Source organism: Pristiophorus japonicus, chromosome 21 (genome assembly GCF_044704955.1).
Source record: "Pristiophorus japonicus isolate sPriJap1 chromosome 21, sPriJap1.hap1, whole genome shotgun sequence".
NCBI lineage: Eukaryota > Metazoa > Chordata > Chondrichthyes > Pristiophoridae > Pristiophorus > Pristiophorus japonicus.
Genome location: NC_091997.1, coordinates 68,212,845 through 68,229,761, shown reverse-complemented (window position 1 = coordinate 68,229,761; position 16,917 = coordinate 68,212,845). Strand labels below are relative to the sequence as shown.

The 16,917-nt window shown below is 54.5% G+C and overlaps 1 protein-coding gene across 1 annotated transcript in view; it reads left to right on the top strand.

Annotated features, from left to right (window-relative positions):
• Positions 1–16,680, top strand: part of LOC139234073 (ubiquitin-like protein 7) — a 17,331-nt gene extending 651 nt beyond the window's left edge. The window contains exons 2-10 of the mRNA XM_070864984.1: positions 1,338–1,457; positions 1,949–2,031; positions 4,411–4,495; positions 6,237–6,294; positions 10,660–10,793; positions 12,380–12,429; positions 13,626–13,793; positions 13,919–14,044; positions 15,058–16,680. Coding sequence (XP_070721085.1) covers positions 1,338–1,457; positions 1,949–2,031; positions 4,411–4,495; positions 6,237–6,294; positions 10,660–10,793; positions 12,380–12,429; positions 13,626–13,793; positions 13,919–14,044; positions 15,058–15,195 — 962 coding nt within the window. The 3' untranslated portion in view covers positions 15,196–16,680. The remainder of the gene's footprint in view (positions 1–1,337; positions 1,458–1,948; positions 2,032–4,410; positions 4,496–6,236; positions 6,295–10,659; positions 10,794–12,379; positions 12,430–13,625; positions 13,794–13,918; positions 14,045–15,057) is intronic.
• The last annotated feature ends 237 nt before the right edge of the window (positions 16,681–16,917 follow it).

Genomic DNA, 16,917 nt, shown 5'->3' with positions numbered 1-16,917 from the left:
GGGGTGGTGGGCAGAGAGAGAGACTGGGGTGGTGGGCAGAGAGAGAGACTGGGGTGGTGGGCAGAGAGAGAGAGACTGGGGTGGTGGGCAGAGAGAGAGAGACTGGGGTGGTGGGCAGAGAGAGAGAGACTGGGGTGGTGGGCAGAGAGAGAGAGAGAGAGAGAGACTGGGGTGGTGGGCCGAGAGAGAGAGACTGGGGTGGTGGGCAGAGAGGAGAGAGACTGGGGTGGTGGGCAGAGAGAGAGAGACTGGGGTGGTGGGCAGAGAGAGAGAGACTGGTGTGGGCAGAGAGAGAGAGACTGGGGTGGTGGGCAGAGAGAGAGAGACTGGGGTGGTGGGCAGAGAGAGAGAGACTGGGGTGGTGGCAGAGAGAGAGAGACTGGGGTGGTGGCAGAGAGAGAGAGACTGGGGTGGTGGGCAGAGAGAGAGAGACTGGGGTGGTGGGCAGAGAGAGAGAGACTGGGGTGGTGGGCAGAGAGAGAGAGACTGGGGTGGTGGGCAGAGAGAGAGAGACTGGGGTGGTGGGCAGAGAGAGAGACTGGGGTGGTGGGCAGAGAGAGAGAGACTGGGGTGGTGGGCAGAGAGAGAGAGACTGGGGTGGTGGGCAGAGAGAGAGAGACTGGGGTGGTGGGCAGAGAGAGAGAGACTGGGGTGGTGGGCAGAGAGAGAGAGACTGGGGTGGTGGGCAGAGAGAGACTGGGGTGGTGGGCAGAGAGAGAGAGACTGGGGTGGTGGGCAGAGAGAGAGACTGGGGTGGTGGGCAGAGAGAGAGAGAGAGAGAGAGAGACTGGGGTGGTGGGCAGAGAGAGAGAGAGAGACTGGGGTGGTGGGCAGAGAGAGAGAGAGACTGGGGTGGAGAAAAGAGAGAGAGAGAGACTGGGGTGGAGAAAGAGAGAGAGAGAGAGAGAAGACTGGGCGGGGGGTAAGAAAAGAGAGAGAGAGAGAGAGAGAGAGAGAGACGGGGGGGTTGGGGGGAGGGGGAGGAGAGAGACGGGGGGAGGGAGGGAGAGGAGAAAGAGACTGAGGGGGGAGGGGGGGTGGGGGGGGGAAGAGATTTGGAGGGGAGGGAGAGAGTCTGGTGCTGGGGTGGCTGGAGGGGGTGGGGAGAGAGGGAGGGACTGGAGGCGGGGGGTGAGGAGTGTGCAGCCCTCCCTCAATACTGGATTCTGTGTTGAAGCTCCTGGAGTGGGACTTGAACCTCGTGGCCCAACAGTGCGGTTGCTCGCACTGAGCCAGTCTGACACTGGAGGTGATGGGTATTCCTGCACCAGTCCTGCTGCACTTGCCCACGCTCGAAGTGAAGCAACTGTTGATTTGTTGAACCGTTTGCGTTGCAGAGCTGGTTTACTGCGGACGGAAGCTGAAAGATGAGCAGACGCTGGATTTCTACGGGATTCAAGCCGGCTGCACAATCCACGTCCTGAAGAAGGCCTGGCCGGAGCCAGAACAGAAAGCGGGTTTGGAAAATTAATCATGGTTTATAAATGGTTGCACTAATAAATCCAGCAGGGAATTCTGGAGAAACCTCTCCTCCCAGAGAGTGGTAGCAATGCGGAAGTCGCTAGTACAGGGAGTAGCTGAGGAGCATCGTATCAATATGGTGAGATGAAGTAGGTTGGGAGGAGGCTCGTGTGGAATATAAGCAACATGGACCAGTTGGGCCAAACGGCCTGTTTCTCTGCTGTAAAAAAAAAAAAATTGTTCCTGGGATGTATGTGTCGCTGGCAAGGCCAGCATTTATTGCCCATCCCTAATTGTCCTCGAAGGTCCGAAACGGTGCCATTTCAGAGGGCAGTTAACAGTCGACCACATTGCTGTGGGTTCGGAGTCACATGTAGGCCAGACTGGGTAAGGACGGCAAATTTCCTTCCCTAAAAGTCATCAGTGAGCCAGTTGGGGTGTTTGAGTGGCCCGTTGCTGAATGTGCTAACGCGTTCCTCCTTTACAGAGCCCGTGGACCAGGCAGCGGCGGCAAGGGAGTTCCGCGTGCTGCAGGCTGCTCTGCACGCTAGCCCAGCCTACAGGGAAGCGGTAAGTGGCATTTTGTCGTCTTTGCTTTTCTGAATATTTCCGTCTTCCCGCCCTCTCCTCTCTAAATGGTGACTCCTGCCGGGGTCTGGGTGCTGATTGGCCCCCGGTGTCTCATCTGAATGCCCGACTCTCGGTGGGCGAGTCTAGACGGTGACGGCCTGGCAGGCTGTTTGACTGTGGGAGCATCGCAGCTGAGCCCAGCCTTGTCCTACTCTGGGGGGCCCCCTCCCCGCGCGCATACAATCGGAGTCACTGAATAATGAAGTATGGGTTGGTTATTTTTCCTGGTCTGCTCCATCGGGCATCAACTCGCTAAATGCAGACTGGAGATCGAACCCTTGTAGAAACCCTGTACTCTGTGTGCCTCACTGCCACACTGGGCAGTGCATGGAGCCACTGGAGGTTTGGGGCTTAATTCCCTCACTGCTATTTCTGATGCACTTGTTCACCAAGAACAACTTGCACCCAGATTTTTTCTTCCTAAATTGGCCTGGGTTTTTAATCTGGTTTTTGCCTCTCCCCGGAGATTACATGACTCCGGTTGGGGTGGAGTGTAGAATGTTTCAGAATAAGGAGTGTCACAGTTGTGTGAGGTGGACTGGTTGGGCTGGGTGCTCTTTGCCTTTCCATCATTGTTCATAGGTTTATATGTAATCTTTAGGGCTGCTGGCCAAGGGCCGTGCGGCTCTTTGTCGGCCGGCGTGGGCACGATGGGCTGGAATGGCCTCCTGCTCTGTAAATTTGTTTTTTTAAGAAATAGGAGCAGGAATAGGCAATTTGGCCCCTCGAGCCTGCTCCGCCAATCAATAAGATCATGACTGATCTGATCCTGGTCACAACTCCACTTCCCTGCCCGCTCCCCATAACCCTTGACTCATACCCATACTGCGCCTTTAACATACTAAAATGCCCCAAGGCACTGCACAGGAGTTATCAAACAAACTTTGACACTGAGCCCCCATAAGGAGATATTGGGACAGGTGACCAAAAGCTTGTTCAGAGGTAGGTTTTAAGGAGCGACTGAAGAGAAAAGTGAGGTGTTGCGCGGAGAGGTTTAGAAAGGGAATTCCAGAGCTTGGGGACCAGACCGCTGAAGGCACGGCCGCCGATGGTGGAGCGTAAAATTGGAGATGTGCAACCGATATTCCCTTTTAAGCTGCATGGCTGCACGGTGCCCTCGCTTTTAAATAGGCTCACCGGCTTTTAAATAGGAAATACAGGCCATATTCTGAATGGGCCCACAGCCCCTTAAAGGGGCCGTGCAACCCCAAAAAATTAAGGGAAATTTTGCGCGCAGCTCATCAAGTTACATTTGTGTCGTTTGCTCTGTTGAAGCTGTCGTTAACCCCTTTGTTTTATCGACTGCGTTACATAAGAACATAAGAATTAGGAGCAGGAGTAGGCCCAACTGCGCCTTGAGCCTGCTCCGCCATTCAGTAAGATCATGGCTGATCATCGACCTCAACTCCACTTTCCCGCCCAATCCCCATATCCCTCGATTCCCTTAATATCCCAAAATCTATCGATCTCTGCCTTGAATATACTCAACGACTGAGCCTCCACAGCCCTCTGGGGCACAGAATTCCAAAGATTCACCACCCTCCGAGTGAATAAATTCCTCCTCATCTCTGTCTTAAATGGCCGACCCCTTATCCTGAGACTGTGCCCTCTGGTTCTACACACCAGCCAGGGGAAACAACCTCTCAGCAAACCTTTCAATCCCCTTAAGAATCTTGTATGTTTCAATGAGATCACCTCTCATTCTTCTAAACTCCAGAGAGTGTAGGTCCATTCTACACAATCTCTCATCATTAGACAGCCCTCTCACCCCAGGAATCAATCTAGTGAACCTCTGTTAAACTGCCTCCAAGGCAAGTATATCCTTCCTTGGATAAGAGAAGAGTAGACAGGAATGTACCGTAAAAGTGTTACTCGGTGCTCAAAAAATAATAGCACGCAGAGAAATGAACGGCCAGTGGGAGTAAGGCCTTTCCCAATGGCACGTGGCTAGCTGTCGATACAAACTGCAGGCCAAAACTTATTAGCACCATTGATCGGCTTCCACATTTGTACTGTATTTCATGAATAAACAGTGCGTGAAATTGAAATCCAATGAATTTCTCCAGAGGAAGATTTACAACAGTATCGCTCCAGCACGAGGGAATAAGCGCTACCTATCCTGCATCACTCGCCCCCGCCGAGAACAAATGAAGAAAGATGCTATAAATTCCGACACGGTTTGCTGCCCAGTGCTGTAATTTAACATAAAAGCCAGCGGCAATAAAAATTGAGCGCAGATTGGAGGGATAATGAATCGCCTCCTCCAGTGTGTTAACACTCGCTGCTCTACCTAAACTAGCTATGTTGAATTGATTGCAGGTGTTCAAGATGTTGGCTAACAAAGAATCACTGGACCAGATTATTGTTGCCACCCCAGGGCTCAGCAATGACCCCATTGCTTTAGGTGAGTTGGAAAAACCTTCCTTTCTTGCAGTTAAATGGCTTTCTCCCTGGCGGGGGTGCTGACGGTCATTGCTGAGGGAACGTCTGCATTACTGTCGCTTGCAAATCTCACCATCCTGACTTGTGGAAGCACTCGGGGTATTTCTAGATGTATAAAATTGAGGGGCCTAGATATAGTGGATAGAAAGAGCCTATTTCCCTTAGCAGAGGGATCAATAACCAGGGGGCATAAATTTAAAGTAATTGGTCGAAGGATTAGAGGGGATTTGAGGTGAAATTTCTTCACGCACAGAGTTGTGGGGGTCTGGAACTCACTGCCTGAAAGGGTGGTAGAGGCAGAAACCTTCACCACATTTTAAAAAGTACTTTGAATGCGCACTTGAAGTGCCGTAACCTGCAGGGTTGCAGACCTAGAGCTGGAAAATGGGATTAGGCTGGATAGCCTCTTGATGGGCCGAAATGGCCTCCTTCCGTGCTGTAAACTTCTATGATTCTATGAATTGGGAAGTTAGCCTAAACCTGTATCGAACCTTGGTTAGACCAACTTGGAGTACTGCGTACAGTTCTAGTCGCCATATTATAAAAAGGATATAGAAGCACTGGAGAGGGTGCAGAGAAGATTTACAAGGATTAATACCAGAAATGCGAGGGTATACCTATCTGGCAAGGATGAACAGGCTGGGTCTCTTTTCTCTTGGAAAAAGAAGGCTGAGGGGTGACCTAATAGAGGTCTTTGAAACTATGAAAGGTTTTGATGGAGTAGACACACAGAATGTTTCCACTTGTGGGGAAGAGCAAAACTAGAGGCCATCAATGCAAGATAGTCACCAAGAAATCCAATAGAGAATTCAGAAGATACTACTTTACCCAGAATGGTGAGAATGTGGAACTCGCTACCACAGGGAGTGGTTGAGGCGAATAGTACAAATGCATTTAAGGGGAGGCTGGACAAGCATATGAGGGAGAAGGGAATAGAGGGTTATACCACTAGATTTAGATGAGGAAAGATGGGAGGAGGTCCAAGTGGAGCATGGACTGGTTGGGCCAAAAGGCCTGTTTCTGTGCTGTATATCCTGTGTAATCCTATATCGCCATTCCTTCATCACTGGGCTAGTATCCTGGAATTCCCTAGCTAACAGCACTGTGGGAGCACCATCACCCACACAGACTGCACTGGTTCAAGAAGACGGCTCATCGGGGCAACTAGGGATGGTCAATAAATGCGGCCTTGTCAATCACATCTCAATAACGGGTATAAACTGTACATTGTTTGGGAGGCACTGCTGAAGAAGCCTTGGCGAGTTGCTGCAGTGCATCTTGTAGATGGTACACACTGCAGCCACGGTGCGCCGGTGGTGGTGGGAGTGAGTGTTTACGGTGGCGGATGGGATGCCAATCAAGCGGGCTGCTTTGTCCTGGATGCTGTCCAGCTTCTTGAGTGTTGTTGGAGCTGCAACTCATCCGAGCAAGTGGAGAGTATTCCATCACACCCCTGGCTTGTGCCTTGTAGATGGAGGAAAGGCTTTTAAGGCGCGAGCATTTGGAAAAACTTTGCAAGTAGCGGGTTTGCAATTAAATCGCGAATGTTGCCAGCGTTGATGAATAAGGTGAATGGAAACCATGCGATCGGTCAGTGGAGCGTTGGGAGACTCCAGCCCCTCAACAGACATGATCCCCATTGAGCCAAGTACAAGTGTTCGAATTTATTAGAACTGTTAATTTTTTTGTTGTTTTTGAACTAGGTGTGTTGCAGGACAAAGATTTGTTTGTGCTCTTCACGGACCCAAGTCTGCTGGACACGTAAGTGCTGCTTTTACGAACCTTCTCTCGACTGGCAAAGGATGGTGGAGCGTGGGGCAGGCATCTGGTGGCACAAATGAGGGTCGAATTACCCCCCCCCCCCCAAGTTCCCTGCGTGGACTTGTGTTAGGATGCAGCTGCCTAACTGTGCTCTTCATGTGCTCAACATATGGAGTTAGCGGTGGGATTTGTGCGGGTATCATCTCTCCGGGTCTGATTTTTGTCACTTCCTTGCATCCACACAGGCCTATTCGAGCAGGAGTCACTGGATAATGATCAGGACTAGGAACGTTTCCCCCAGAACCTGGAAACCTGGGTTCGAGAGAGCTGCAGCGGCCCTCACTCAGTGGTATTCTCGTTCTGTTAGTCCTCAGGATTCAAAGAGCACACCTTCTCCTCTGTTACTCCCAGTCCTGGACAGTTGTCCTGTGGCAGCACATTGTGGATGTTTCCTTCAATCTTTTGGCTTGCCCTAAACGTGCGTAATTGACAAAGGGAAGTAATAATCTAACACGTGTATTTATTAGCGTCAGTCAGACCAAAAGTGTCTGTACTTGCATTGGAGGCAGTTCAGAGAAGGTTCACTAGGTTGATTCCTGGGATGTAGGGGTTGTCTTATGAGGAAAGGTTGAGCAGGTTGGGCCTGTACTCATTGGAGTTTAGAAGAGTGAGAGGTGATCTTTCTGAAACGTATAAGATTCTGAGGGGGCTCAACAGGGCAGATGCAGAGAGGATGTTTCCCCTCGTGGGGGAATCTAGAACGAGGGGGAAAAATCTCAGAATAAGAGGTTGCCCATTTTAAATGGTGAGGAATTTATTTTCTCAGCGGGTCGTGAATTTTAGGAATTCGCCACCGCAGAGAGCAGTGGAGGCTGGATCATTGAATGTATTTAAGGTGGAGATGGACAGATTTTTGAACGATAATGGAGTCGAGGGTTATGGGAAGTGGGTAGAAAGTGGAGTTGAGGTTAAGATCAGATCAGCCATGATCTTATTGAATGGTGGAGCAGGCTCGAGGGGCCAAATGGCTGACTCCTGCTCCTATTTCTCAGGTTCTTGTGTCCCCAAGCACTTCACAGTGCTGAAGTGCAGTGAAAGTTTTTACGTAGGGAAATGCAAATACAATTCCCAGGATTAGCAATTAAAAGTTTTAGTCAAGGGCCGAACCTTGGCCCAGACAGAGGCATCTTCAACATCCACCTGCATAACTAGCAATGGCCGATGGGGCATCGACACAACTTGTCATATGCAAGACAATCCAGCCGTCCCTCGGACATCCCAGGTTATATGTAGAAGTCCCAGTGTGGGTCATGAACCCACAGCTTGACTCTGAGGTGCGGGGGGGAGGGGGTGGGTGGGGGGCAGAGAGGGAGGGAGTGGGTGGGTGGGGGGGGTGCAGAGTGGGGGTGGGGGGGGGCAGAGAGGGAGGGAGGGAGTGGGTGGGTGGGGGGGCAGGCAGAGAGGGAGGGAGTGGGTGGGGGGGGCAGAGAGAGAGAGAGAGAGAGAGAGTGGGTGGGGGGGCAGAGAGGGAGGGAGTGGGTGGGGGGGGCAGAGAGGGAGGGAGTGGGTGGGGGGGGCAGAGAGAGGGAGTGGGTGGGGGGGGCAGAGAGAGGGAGTGGGTGGGGGGGGCAGAGAGAGGGAGTGGGTGGGGGGGGCAGAGAGAGGGAGGGAGTGGGTGGGGGGGCAGAGAGAGGGAGGGAGGGGGCAGGGAGTGGGTGGGAGGGGGGCAGAGAGGCAGGGAGGGAGGGAGTGGGTGGGTGGGGGGGCAGAGAGGGAGGGAGTGGGTGGGGGGGGGCAGAGAGAGAGAGAGGGAGGGAGTGGGTGGGGGGGGGCAGAGAGAGAGAGAGGGAGGGAGTGGGTGGGGGGGGGCAGAGAGAGAGAGAGGGAGGGAGTGGGTGGGGGGGCAGAGAGAGAGAGGGAGTGGGTGGGGGGGGCAGAGAGAGGGAGTGGGTGGGGGGGGCAGAGAGAGGGAGTGGGTGGGGGGGGCAGAGAGAGGGAGGGAGTGGGTGGGGGGGCAGAGAGAGAGGGAGGGAGGGGGCAGGGAGGGAGTGGGTGGGAGGGGGGCAGAGAGGCAGGGAGGGAGGGAGTGGGTGGGGGGGGCAGGGAGGGAGGGAGTGGGTGGGGGGGGCAGGGAGGGAGGGAGTGGGTGGGGGGGGCAGAGAGGGAGTGGGTGGGGGGGGCAGAGAGGGAGGGAGTGGGTGGGGGGGGGGGCAGAGAGGGAGGGAGTGGGTGGGGGGGGGGGCAGAGAGGGAGGGAGTTGGTGGGGGGGGCAGAGAGGGAGGGAGTGGGTGCGGGGGGGCAGGGAGGGAGGGAGGGAGTGGGTGGGGGGGGTAGAAAGGGGAGGGAGTAGATGGGGGGGGCAGCGAGGGAGGGAGTAGATGGGGGGGGCAGCGAGGGAGGGAGTGGGTGGGGGGGTGCAGGGAGGGAGTGGGTGGGGGAGGGGACAGAAAGGGAGGGAGTGGATGGGGGGGACAGAGAGGGAGGGTGGGAGGGGGAGGGTGTGGGGGGGGCAGGGTGGGGTGGGGGGGCAGGGTGGGGTGGGGGGGGAGGGAGGGTGTGGGGGGGGCAGGGTGGGGGGGGGAGGGTGGAGGGGGGGGAGGGAGTGGGTAGGTGGGGGGAGGGAGGGAGTGGGTGGGGGGGGGAGGGAGGGAGTGGGTGGGGGGTAGGGAGGGAGTGGGGGGGGCAGGGCAGAGAGGGAGGGAGTGGGTGGGGGGGGGCAGAGAGGCAGTGGGTGGGGTGGGCAGAGAGGGAGGGAGGGAGTGGGTGGGGCAGGGAGGGAGGGAGTGGGTGGGGCAGAGAGGGAGGGAGTGGGTGGGGCAGAGAGGGAGGGAGTGGATGGGGGGCGCAGAGAGGGAGGGAGTGGGTGGGGGCAGAGAGGGAGGGAGGGAGTGGATGGGGGGGCAGAGAGGGAGTGGGTGGGGGGGGCAGAGAGGGAGGGAGTGGGTGGGGGGGGGGGGCAGAGATGGAGGGAGGGAGTGGGTGAGGGGAGGGCGAGAGGGAGGGAGTGGGTGAGGGGAGGGCGAGAGAGGGAGGGAGTGGGTGAGGGGGGGCGAGAGAGGAGGGAGTGGGTGAGGGGGGGCGAGAGAGGGAGGGAGTGGGTGAGGGGGGGAGAGGGAGGGAGTGGGTGTGGAGGGGGGAGAGGGAGGGAGTGGGTGTGGAGGGGGGAGAGGGAGGGAGTGGGTGTGGAGGGGGGAGAGGGAGGGAGTGGGTGTGGAGGGGGGAGAGGGAGGGAGTGGGTGTGGAGGGGGGAGAGGGAGGGAGTGGGTGTGGAGGGGGGAGAGGGAGGGAGTGGGTGAGGGGGGAGAGGGAGGGAGGGAGTGGGTGGGGGGGAGGGAGTGGGTGGGGGGGGAGGGAGTGGGTGGGGGGGAGGGAGTGGGTGGGGGGGCGAGAGAGGGAGTGGGGGGGGGGCGAGAGAGAGGGAGTGGGGGGGGGCGAGAGAGAGAGAGGGAGTGGGTGGGGGGGGGGGAGAGAGAGGGAGTGGGTGGGGGGGGGGGCGAGAGAGGGAGGGAGTGGGTGGGGGGGGGGGCGAGAGAGGGAGGGAGTGGGTGGGGGGGGCGAGAGAGGGAGGGAGGGTGTGGGTGGGGGGGGGGAGAGGGGGAGGGAGTGAATGGGGGGGGCTAGAGAGAGAGGGAGGAAGTGGGTGGCGGGGGCGAGAGAGAGAGGGAGCGAGTTGGTGGGGGGGGCAGAGATGGAGGGAGTGGGTGAGGGGGGGGCGAGGGAGGGAGTGGGTGAGGGGGGGCAGGGAGGGAGTGGGTGGGGGGGTGCAGAGAGGGAGCGGGTGGGGGGGTGCAGAGAGGGAGGGAGTGGGTGGGGGGGGGGCAGAGATGGAGGGAGGGAGTGGGTGGGGGGGGGGGGCAGAGAGGGAGGGAGTGGATGGGGGGGGCAGAGAGGGAGGGAGTGGGTGGGGGGAAGCAGAGAGGGAGGGAGTGGGGGGGGGCAGAGAGGGAGGGAGGGAGTGGAGGGGGGCAGAGAGGGAGGGAGTGGGTGGGGGGGCGAGGGAGTGGGTGGGGCAGAGGGAGGGAGTGGGTGGGGGGGGGCAGAGAGGGAGGGAGTGGGTTGGACGGGGCGAGAGAGGGAGGGAGTGGGTGGGGGGGGGCGAAGAGAGGGAGAGGATGGGGGGGGCGAAGAGAGAGAGGAGGGTGTTGGGGGAGGAGAAAGAAAGTGAGGGGGTAAGAGAGAAAATGGGTGGAGGGAGGGTGGGGGGGAGAGAGAGCGAGAGAGTGGGGGGGGGCGGTGGGAGGAGGAAGAAAGAGGAGGGAGATTTGAGGCAAGGGCTCCCTTGCATTGAGCGGTCAATGAGCCCCGTCTGTTGCTCTGTACCATGTTGATGAGTTTGTCTGTAATGTACCTGATCCCCCTCCGCAGGTTGATTTCCTCGCACCCTGCGCTGGTCAATGCGATGGTGTTGGTCCTTCACTCTGTGACCGGAGCTGTCCCTCCCCTGACTGCTGCTAGTAACTCCAGGAATATTCCATCCAGCTCGTACAGCGAGGTGCCAGGTAAGTCCCACCGCTGTGCTATTTGGAAAACTACAGCAACTTGAATTTATATCGCGCCTTTAACCTAAAACGTCCCAAGGCGCTTCACAGGAGCGTTATCAAATAACATTTGACACCGAGCTGCATAAGGAGATATTACGGCAGGTGACCAAAATGTTCCCACATTACAACAGTGACTACACTCAAAAGTATTTCATTGGCTGTAAAGCGCTTTGAGACGTCTGGTGGTCATGAAAGGTGCTATATAAACGTAGGTCTTTCTTGGTCAAAGAGGTCGGTTTTAAGGAGAGTCTTAAAGCCGGAAAAAGAGACGGAGAGGCTTGAAGAAATAGAGAGCAAGACTTGCGTTTATATAGCGCCTTTCACGACCATCGAACGTTTCCAGGCGCTTTACAGCCAATGAAGTACTTTTTGGAGTGTAGTCACTGTTGTAATGTGGAAACTTGGGGGAATTCCAGAGCTTTAGGGTCCAGCTAGCTGAAGGTAAGGCCACCAATGATGCAAGAAGCAGGGGGTGTGCAAGAGGCCAGATTTGGAGGAACGCAGAGATCTTGGAGGGTTGTAGGAAACAGAATGAAGCTCTCCGAACCACCGAGAGACAGCGCCGGTTGCAGCCATTTCCTTTATGGTCCATTTTCTCCTGGTGAACGACAGCGATCTGTTGTCAACCAAAAATGCGCAGAGAGAAGGGTACGTTAATATTTTAGATGTGACCCTTCCGTCAGGCTGGAACAGCCAGGCAGCCATTCTGGTGAAGGATTGTAGCTCGAACGGTAATTTGGCCTGGACCCTGTGTGCATTTCTAGCCCTGTTTTATAAGATTTCCCGCACTAGCTGTTCTCTCTCTCTCTGGGAAGGAAGGTTCATAATGAAGGGAAATAAACTACAATGCTGGAAATGCAAAATAAAAACACAAAATGCTGAAACCATATAGCTGGGTCCATCAGCATCTGAAAGAGGAAAAGTAAGCTGATGTTTTGGGTGGGGCACTTCAGTTCCCCCCTCCTCCCCCCACCCCCGCTAACCATTTGCTATTTCTACGGCATTCAATGCAAATGTATTGCTTATAACACATTAAGCACGCCAACTGTTGCGGCAATTCAATGATCTTTTCCCACTGTTTTATCATACTATATTTGTATTTAATTCCCTCCATGGGGTCATTCTATGTTTTTTTTTGTTTTGGATCTCAGCAGGTTTTATTACGTTTAGATCTAGTGGTGGTCGGGCTTGTAGGGTTCACTCATCAGCCGGAGATGTAGGAGGGGCTGGTTCCCCCGATGATGGAGATGAACAGATTGATCGGGAGGGACTTGGTCAGTCTGGAGAGAGTGGACGGTCTCGTGCCACTAATCACATTATCCCAGGACAAGTCGGCAAAGGTCACTTCAATCACAGCCTCTGACCTGTCTCTTGCTGTCTATCAGATGATGCACTGTCCAATGCTGATAGCCGGCTAATTGCGTTAATGCTAGCGCTCCCGCTATAAGCGGTGCGTCTGTACACAGTTGCATAAAAGCCCCACACTAGTTCTATTGTCCATGTTGGGAGCGCGGTTTGTAATTTCTCTCTGCTTCATGTTCCAGGGGGATTCCTCTTTGATGGGCTCTCCGACGATGAGGATGAGTTTCAGCAGGTAAATGTGAAGTTCCAGCTAGTTGCAGAGAGAGCTTGCGTATATACAGCACCTCATTCCTTCTCTCAGTCTTCCTAAAGCTATTCAAATGCACCAAATTACTCTAAAGCGCCGGCATGGTTTATAGCGGCTGTAAGTTTTGTAACACGGTCGAAATTTTGTTAGGAGCATGTAACTAATTTTAAGAAAATCATACGTCATTCTAAGTGAGATTTAACCTGTTGAAAAATTCAGAAGTGAATTAGTACGCAAGTGAACAAAGAGTTTCATAAACAAAAGAAAAAAGACTTGCATTTCTCTAGCATCTTTCACGACCACCGGACGTCCCCAAGTGCTTTACAGCCACAGAAGTAATTTTAGAGTGTAGTCACTGTTGTAATGTGGGAAACAAGTGATCTCAACATCACCAGCTCAAGCTGGCTGCGTTGTTTAGTGGAATTAAGCGGGATCTCAAAGTTTGGATGTCGTCAGCTGCGGCTAGTGATATAAAGAAAGACTTTCATTCATATAGTGCCTTTCAGGACATCCCGAAGCGCTTTACAGCCAATGAAGTACTTTTAAAGTGTGTGTAGTCACTGTTGTAATGTGGGAAACGCAGCAACCAATTTGCGCACAGCAAGCTCCCACAGACAATGTGATCATGACCAGATAATCTGTTTTTAGTGATGTTGGTTGAGGGATAAATATTGGTCAGGACACCAAGGAGAACTCCCCTGCTCTTCAAAATAGTGCCGTGGGATCATTTATGTCCACCGAGAGTTCTACCCACTGAGCCGTGACTATTGCAATATGACTGATCCCACTGCTCTTGTTCTGGGATGCTGAAGGCCTCCCCTTTGTGGGCCTTGAGTTCCCGGATTTGCTGCCCATAACCTGACGAGTGGCACTGGGTGCTTTTTTTTTTTATTCGTTCATGGGATGTGGGCATCGCTGGCAAGGCCAGTATTGATTGCCCTCGAGAAGGTGGTGGTGAGCTGCCGCCTTGAACCACTGCAGTCTATGTGGTGGTGTAAATGGAGATGTGGCACTGGAAGGGAGGGGTGGGGGGAGAGTTGTTTAATGTCGCGCCCTGACACTGGCATATACGGCACTTATCGTAAACATGGTAAAATATTGGCCACTTTCTAATTTGCCTCCTGTCTGCTGAATGTTCTTGCCAGCCATGACTTTTTAACCCTCCTTTGTTGTCTTCACAGACTCGGGCCACTGCTTCCTCGAGCAACGCCTCTGGCTCCCGTCCGGCGACACTTGGCTACAGCGGCTCGGTGGGACCTCGGCCTATCACACAGAGCGAGCTGGCCACAGCGCTGGCTCTGGCGAGCACCCCGGAGAGCAGTGCCGCCACTCCGACAACTGGATCGCAGGTGCGGCGACCGACTGACCTCCCTTCCGCTCTGCTCCCCGCGCGCGCGCTTCCCACCCCCCCCCCCCCTCTATCTGCGGCTTCGCCACCTCGCTCACCGCCGTCTCGGCTTCTCTCTCCCCGCAGGGCACGGCGTCGGGTCTGTCTCCGGTGATGAACTCGGGGATGCCGTCTGCCGCCCCGATCAGCCATGACATATTCAGCCAGGCGCTGCAGCAGGCTCTGCAAGCTTCCAACATCTCGGCACTTCAGGTTAGTCGCCCGCCCTTCCCCACCGCGAGCCTTCAACCAAGTTCCGTGCGCCCCCGAACTTAAAGGAGGTTGCAACAACTTCTGGCCACCGTGCAGCATCGGATAAACGCCCTCCCTCAACCCCCCACCCCTCCCCTGGCATTCCACAGACCGGGAAGGCCCGCGGGGGTTGGCCCCTGGGCTGTGCCGAGCGAGCCGCAGGCCGCAGTTGGGTCAGCGGTTTAGGGGGGGCTGCATTTGGCTTCGGTGTGTCTTTGAACCAGACGCAGAAAAATCGGCTGCACGGCTCCCCATCCCCGCACGCCCCCACCGACACCTGGGAATCCCTGGCCCAAGACTGCTCAAAGTGGAGGAGAAGCATCCGGGAAGGCACCGAACACCTTGAGTCTCTTCGCCGGGAGCACGACAACCCAACCACCGTCTGCCCCACCAGTGACAGAGACTGTGGGTCCCGCATTGGTCTCATCAGTCACCTTAGAACTCATATTAGTGTGGAAGCAAGTCATCCTCGACTCCGAGGGACTGCCTAAGAAGAAGGACCCCTATCCACTGACCCCAGCTCCTGTTCTCTGTCCAGCGATTGTGTGCACGGTCAGAATTGGATCAAAAAAAAGATAGAAATCAAAAAATGGGATCAGTAAAAGTGACCATGAAGCTGTTGGATTGTCGTAAGAACCCAACTGGTTCACTAATGTCCTTTTTAGGGAAGGAAATCTGCCGCCCTTACCCGGTCTGGCCTATTTGTGACTCCAGTCCCATGGCAATGTGGTTGACTCTTAACTGCCCTCTGAAGTGGCCTTACGAGCCACTCCAGGGCAATTGGGGATGGGCAATAAATGTCGGCCTTGCTGGCAAGACACATCGGAGAATGTACCTCCTAAACCTTCTGTACTTCTTTTTTTTTAAAAAAGGTCAAATTCAGTTCCTTCTGTTTTGTTCAGTACACGAGCGAGATTTGCTCGGTGGTCAGGCGGGGAATAAAATCTGACTCTGACCGTCTTTGCCTCCTTCAGAGCCAGTGGCAGCCGCAGCTCCAGCAGCTGCGGGACATGGGGATCCAGGACTCTGAGCTGAGCCTGCGGGCGTTGCAGGCAACCGGAGGGGACATCCAGGCCGCATTGGAGCTCATATTTGCCGGAGGGGCCCCTTAGCTTCGCCGGCCTGTGCCCGCGGAGCTCTGTACCGACAGAAGGAGGAGCAGAGTGTGCATGTTAGCCCGTTTAACTATGGACTCATTTTGTCTTAAAGGGAAATGTAATTGCAGGGGGAGATTTCCTCCATTCAATAAGATCATGGCTGATCTGATTCTGGCCTCAACTCCACTCCCCTGCCCACTCCCCATAACCCTTGACTCCCATATTGTTCAAAAACCTGTATCTCCACCTTAAATATATTCAAGGTAATTGGACCCATATGGGACTCTTGGATATATTTATCTGGGTCAAGGAAGGGACGAGGGGTGGGGGAAAAAAAACAATTCATTTAAACAAATATATTTGCCTATTTCCAGAGCCCACATGCCCAGCACTGGAGGATGTGTTTCTATCAAACTGAGGTGCAGGAAATGCGCTGCTTTGTATCTTGTGGCCTGTTTATTGTGTTGGAGGGTGGGTCAGCCTCCCCAAAGGTGGGGCTGCCTGGCCATCTTGTGGCGGTGCAGGCTAGAAGGGCTGAATGGCCTGCTCCTGCACCTATTTTCTATGTTTCTATGAAGCGATTAGCAAGGGCTCGGAGACCGGCAGTCGCACCCATGAGCAGCAAATGGTAAACATTGAAACTCGCAGGGCACCATAGGAACATAACGTAAGAAATAGGAGCAGGAGTCGGCCATTTGGCCCCTCGAGCCTGCTCCGCCCTTCAATAAGATCACGGCACCCTGTCACTTGCGCTATTTACCAGGCACCAGTCTTAGCAGTTTGGGATGGCTGCACGTGCTTTCTGTAAATGGGAATATATTTAAAACCGGAACACCCCCCCTCCACCACCCTCAAAGTGGAAATGCCTGGAATTTCTCCGAGTCAACACTCTCCATTCCTGCTCCTTACCTTACTCTATAAAGTTTCCCTTTAAAATAGATTTTAAAATACGACGTAGAGCATTTCTTGCAGGATTGTTTGTTGATTTCTGACCTCTTCCGTGTTATAAAGTGTGCCGTTGTCCCAGTGCCTCAGCGTGACGTGTGTTTGGGGAGGCTGGAGGTTGTTACGATCGGTTTTGCGGTTTCAATCTGCGTTGCAGAACTTGCATGGTTTTTGACACACTTGCAGCGACGGTCCCCTTTGCTTTTACCTTGCGGTGGTGTTTTGGCTCCCGTGGCTCTCGCTCACCAGCCTCGCAAGCCTGGCATGTTTACTTGGATGTTGCCAGCTGAGGCGTGGAACCCCCTCGTCGGTGCCATTGGATTTTTCACGGCTGCCACCCAACCACTGCCTCTCCCCCACCCCCACCCCCGTGGGCTGGGGTTGATATCCGTTCACCCGGAGGCAAGTCCGCAATGGTCACTGTGGGGCCCACGTCAGCCCTGGGGACCTCGACTGCTGAGCATCCCAAAGAACTGCTTAAGATAGTAGTTGCTAGGACAATATAACTTGTGAGCTGTTACTTAGACGTAGAACATTAAACTTTACTCAATACTTTTTGTGGGGTCGTGTATTTCAGTTTCTCAAGCCATTTGTTTTTCACACACGCAATGTGGCAGCAGTTTTTTTTGTGATCTTGCATTTATAAAGCGCTTCATCCCATCTCTCGGGACATTGGCTGTGAAACATCTTGGAATGAATGAAAGTGGATCTCACTGATGTGTTGTGTTAAGTGTGCACAGAAAGATCCAACAACCAGCAAACAGTAGCATCCGTTTAGGGAGGAATGGTGAT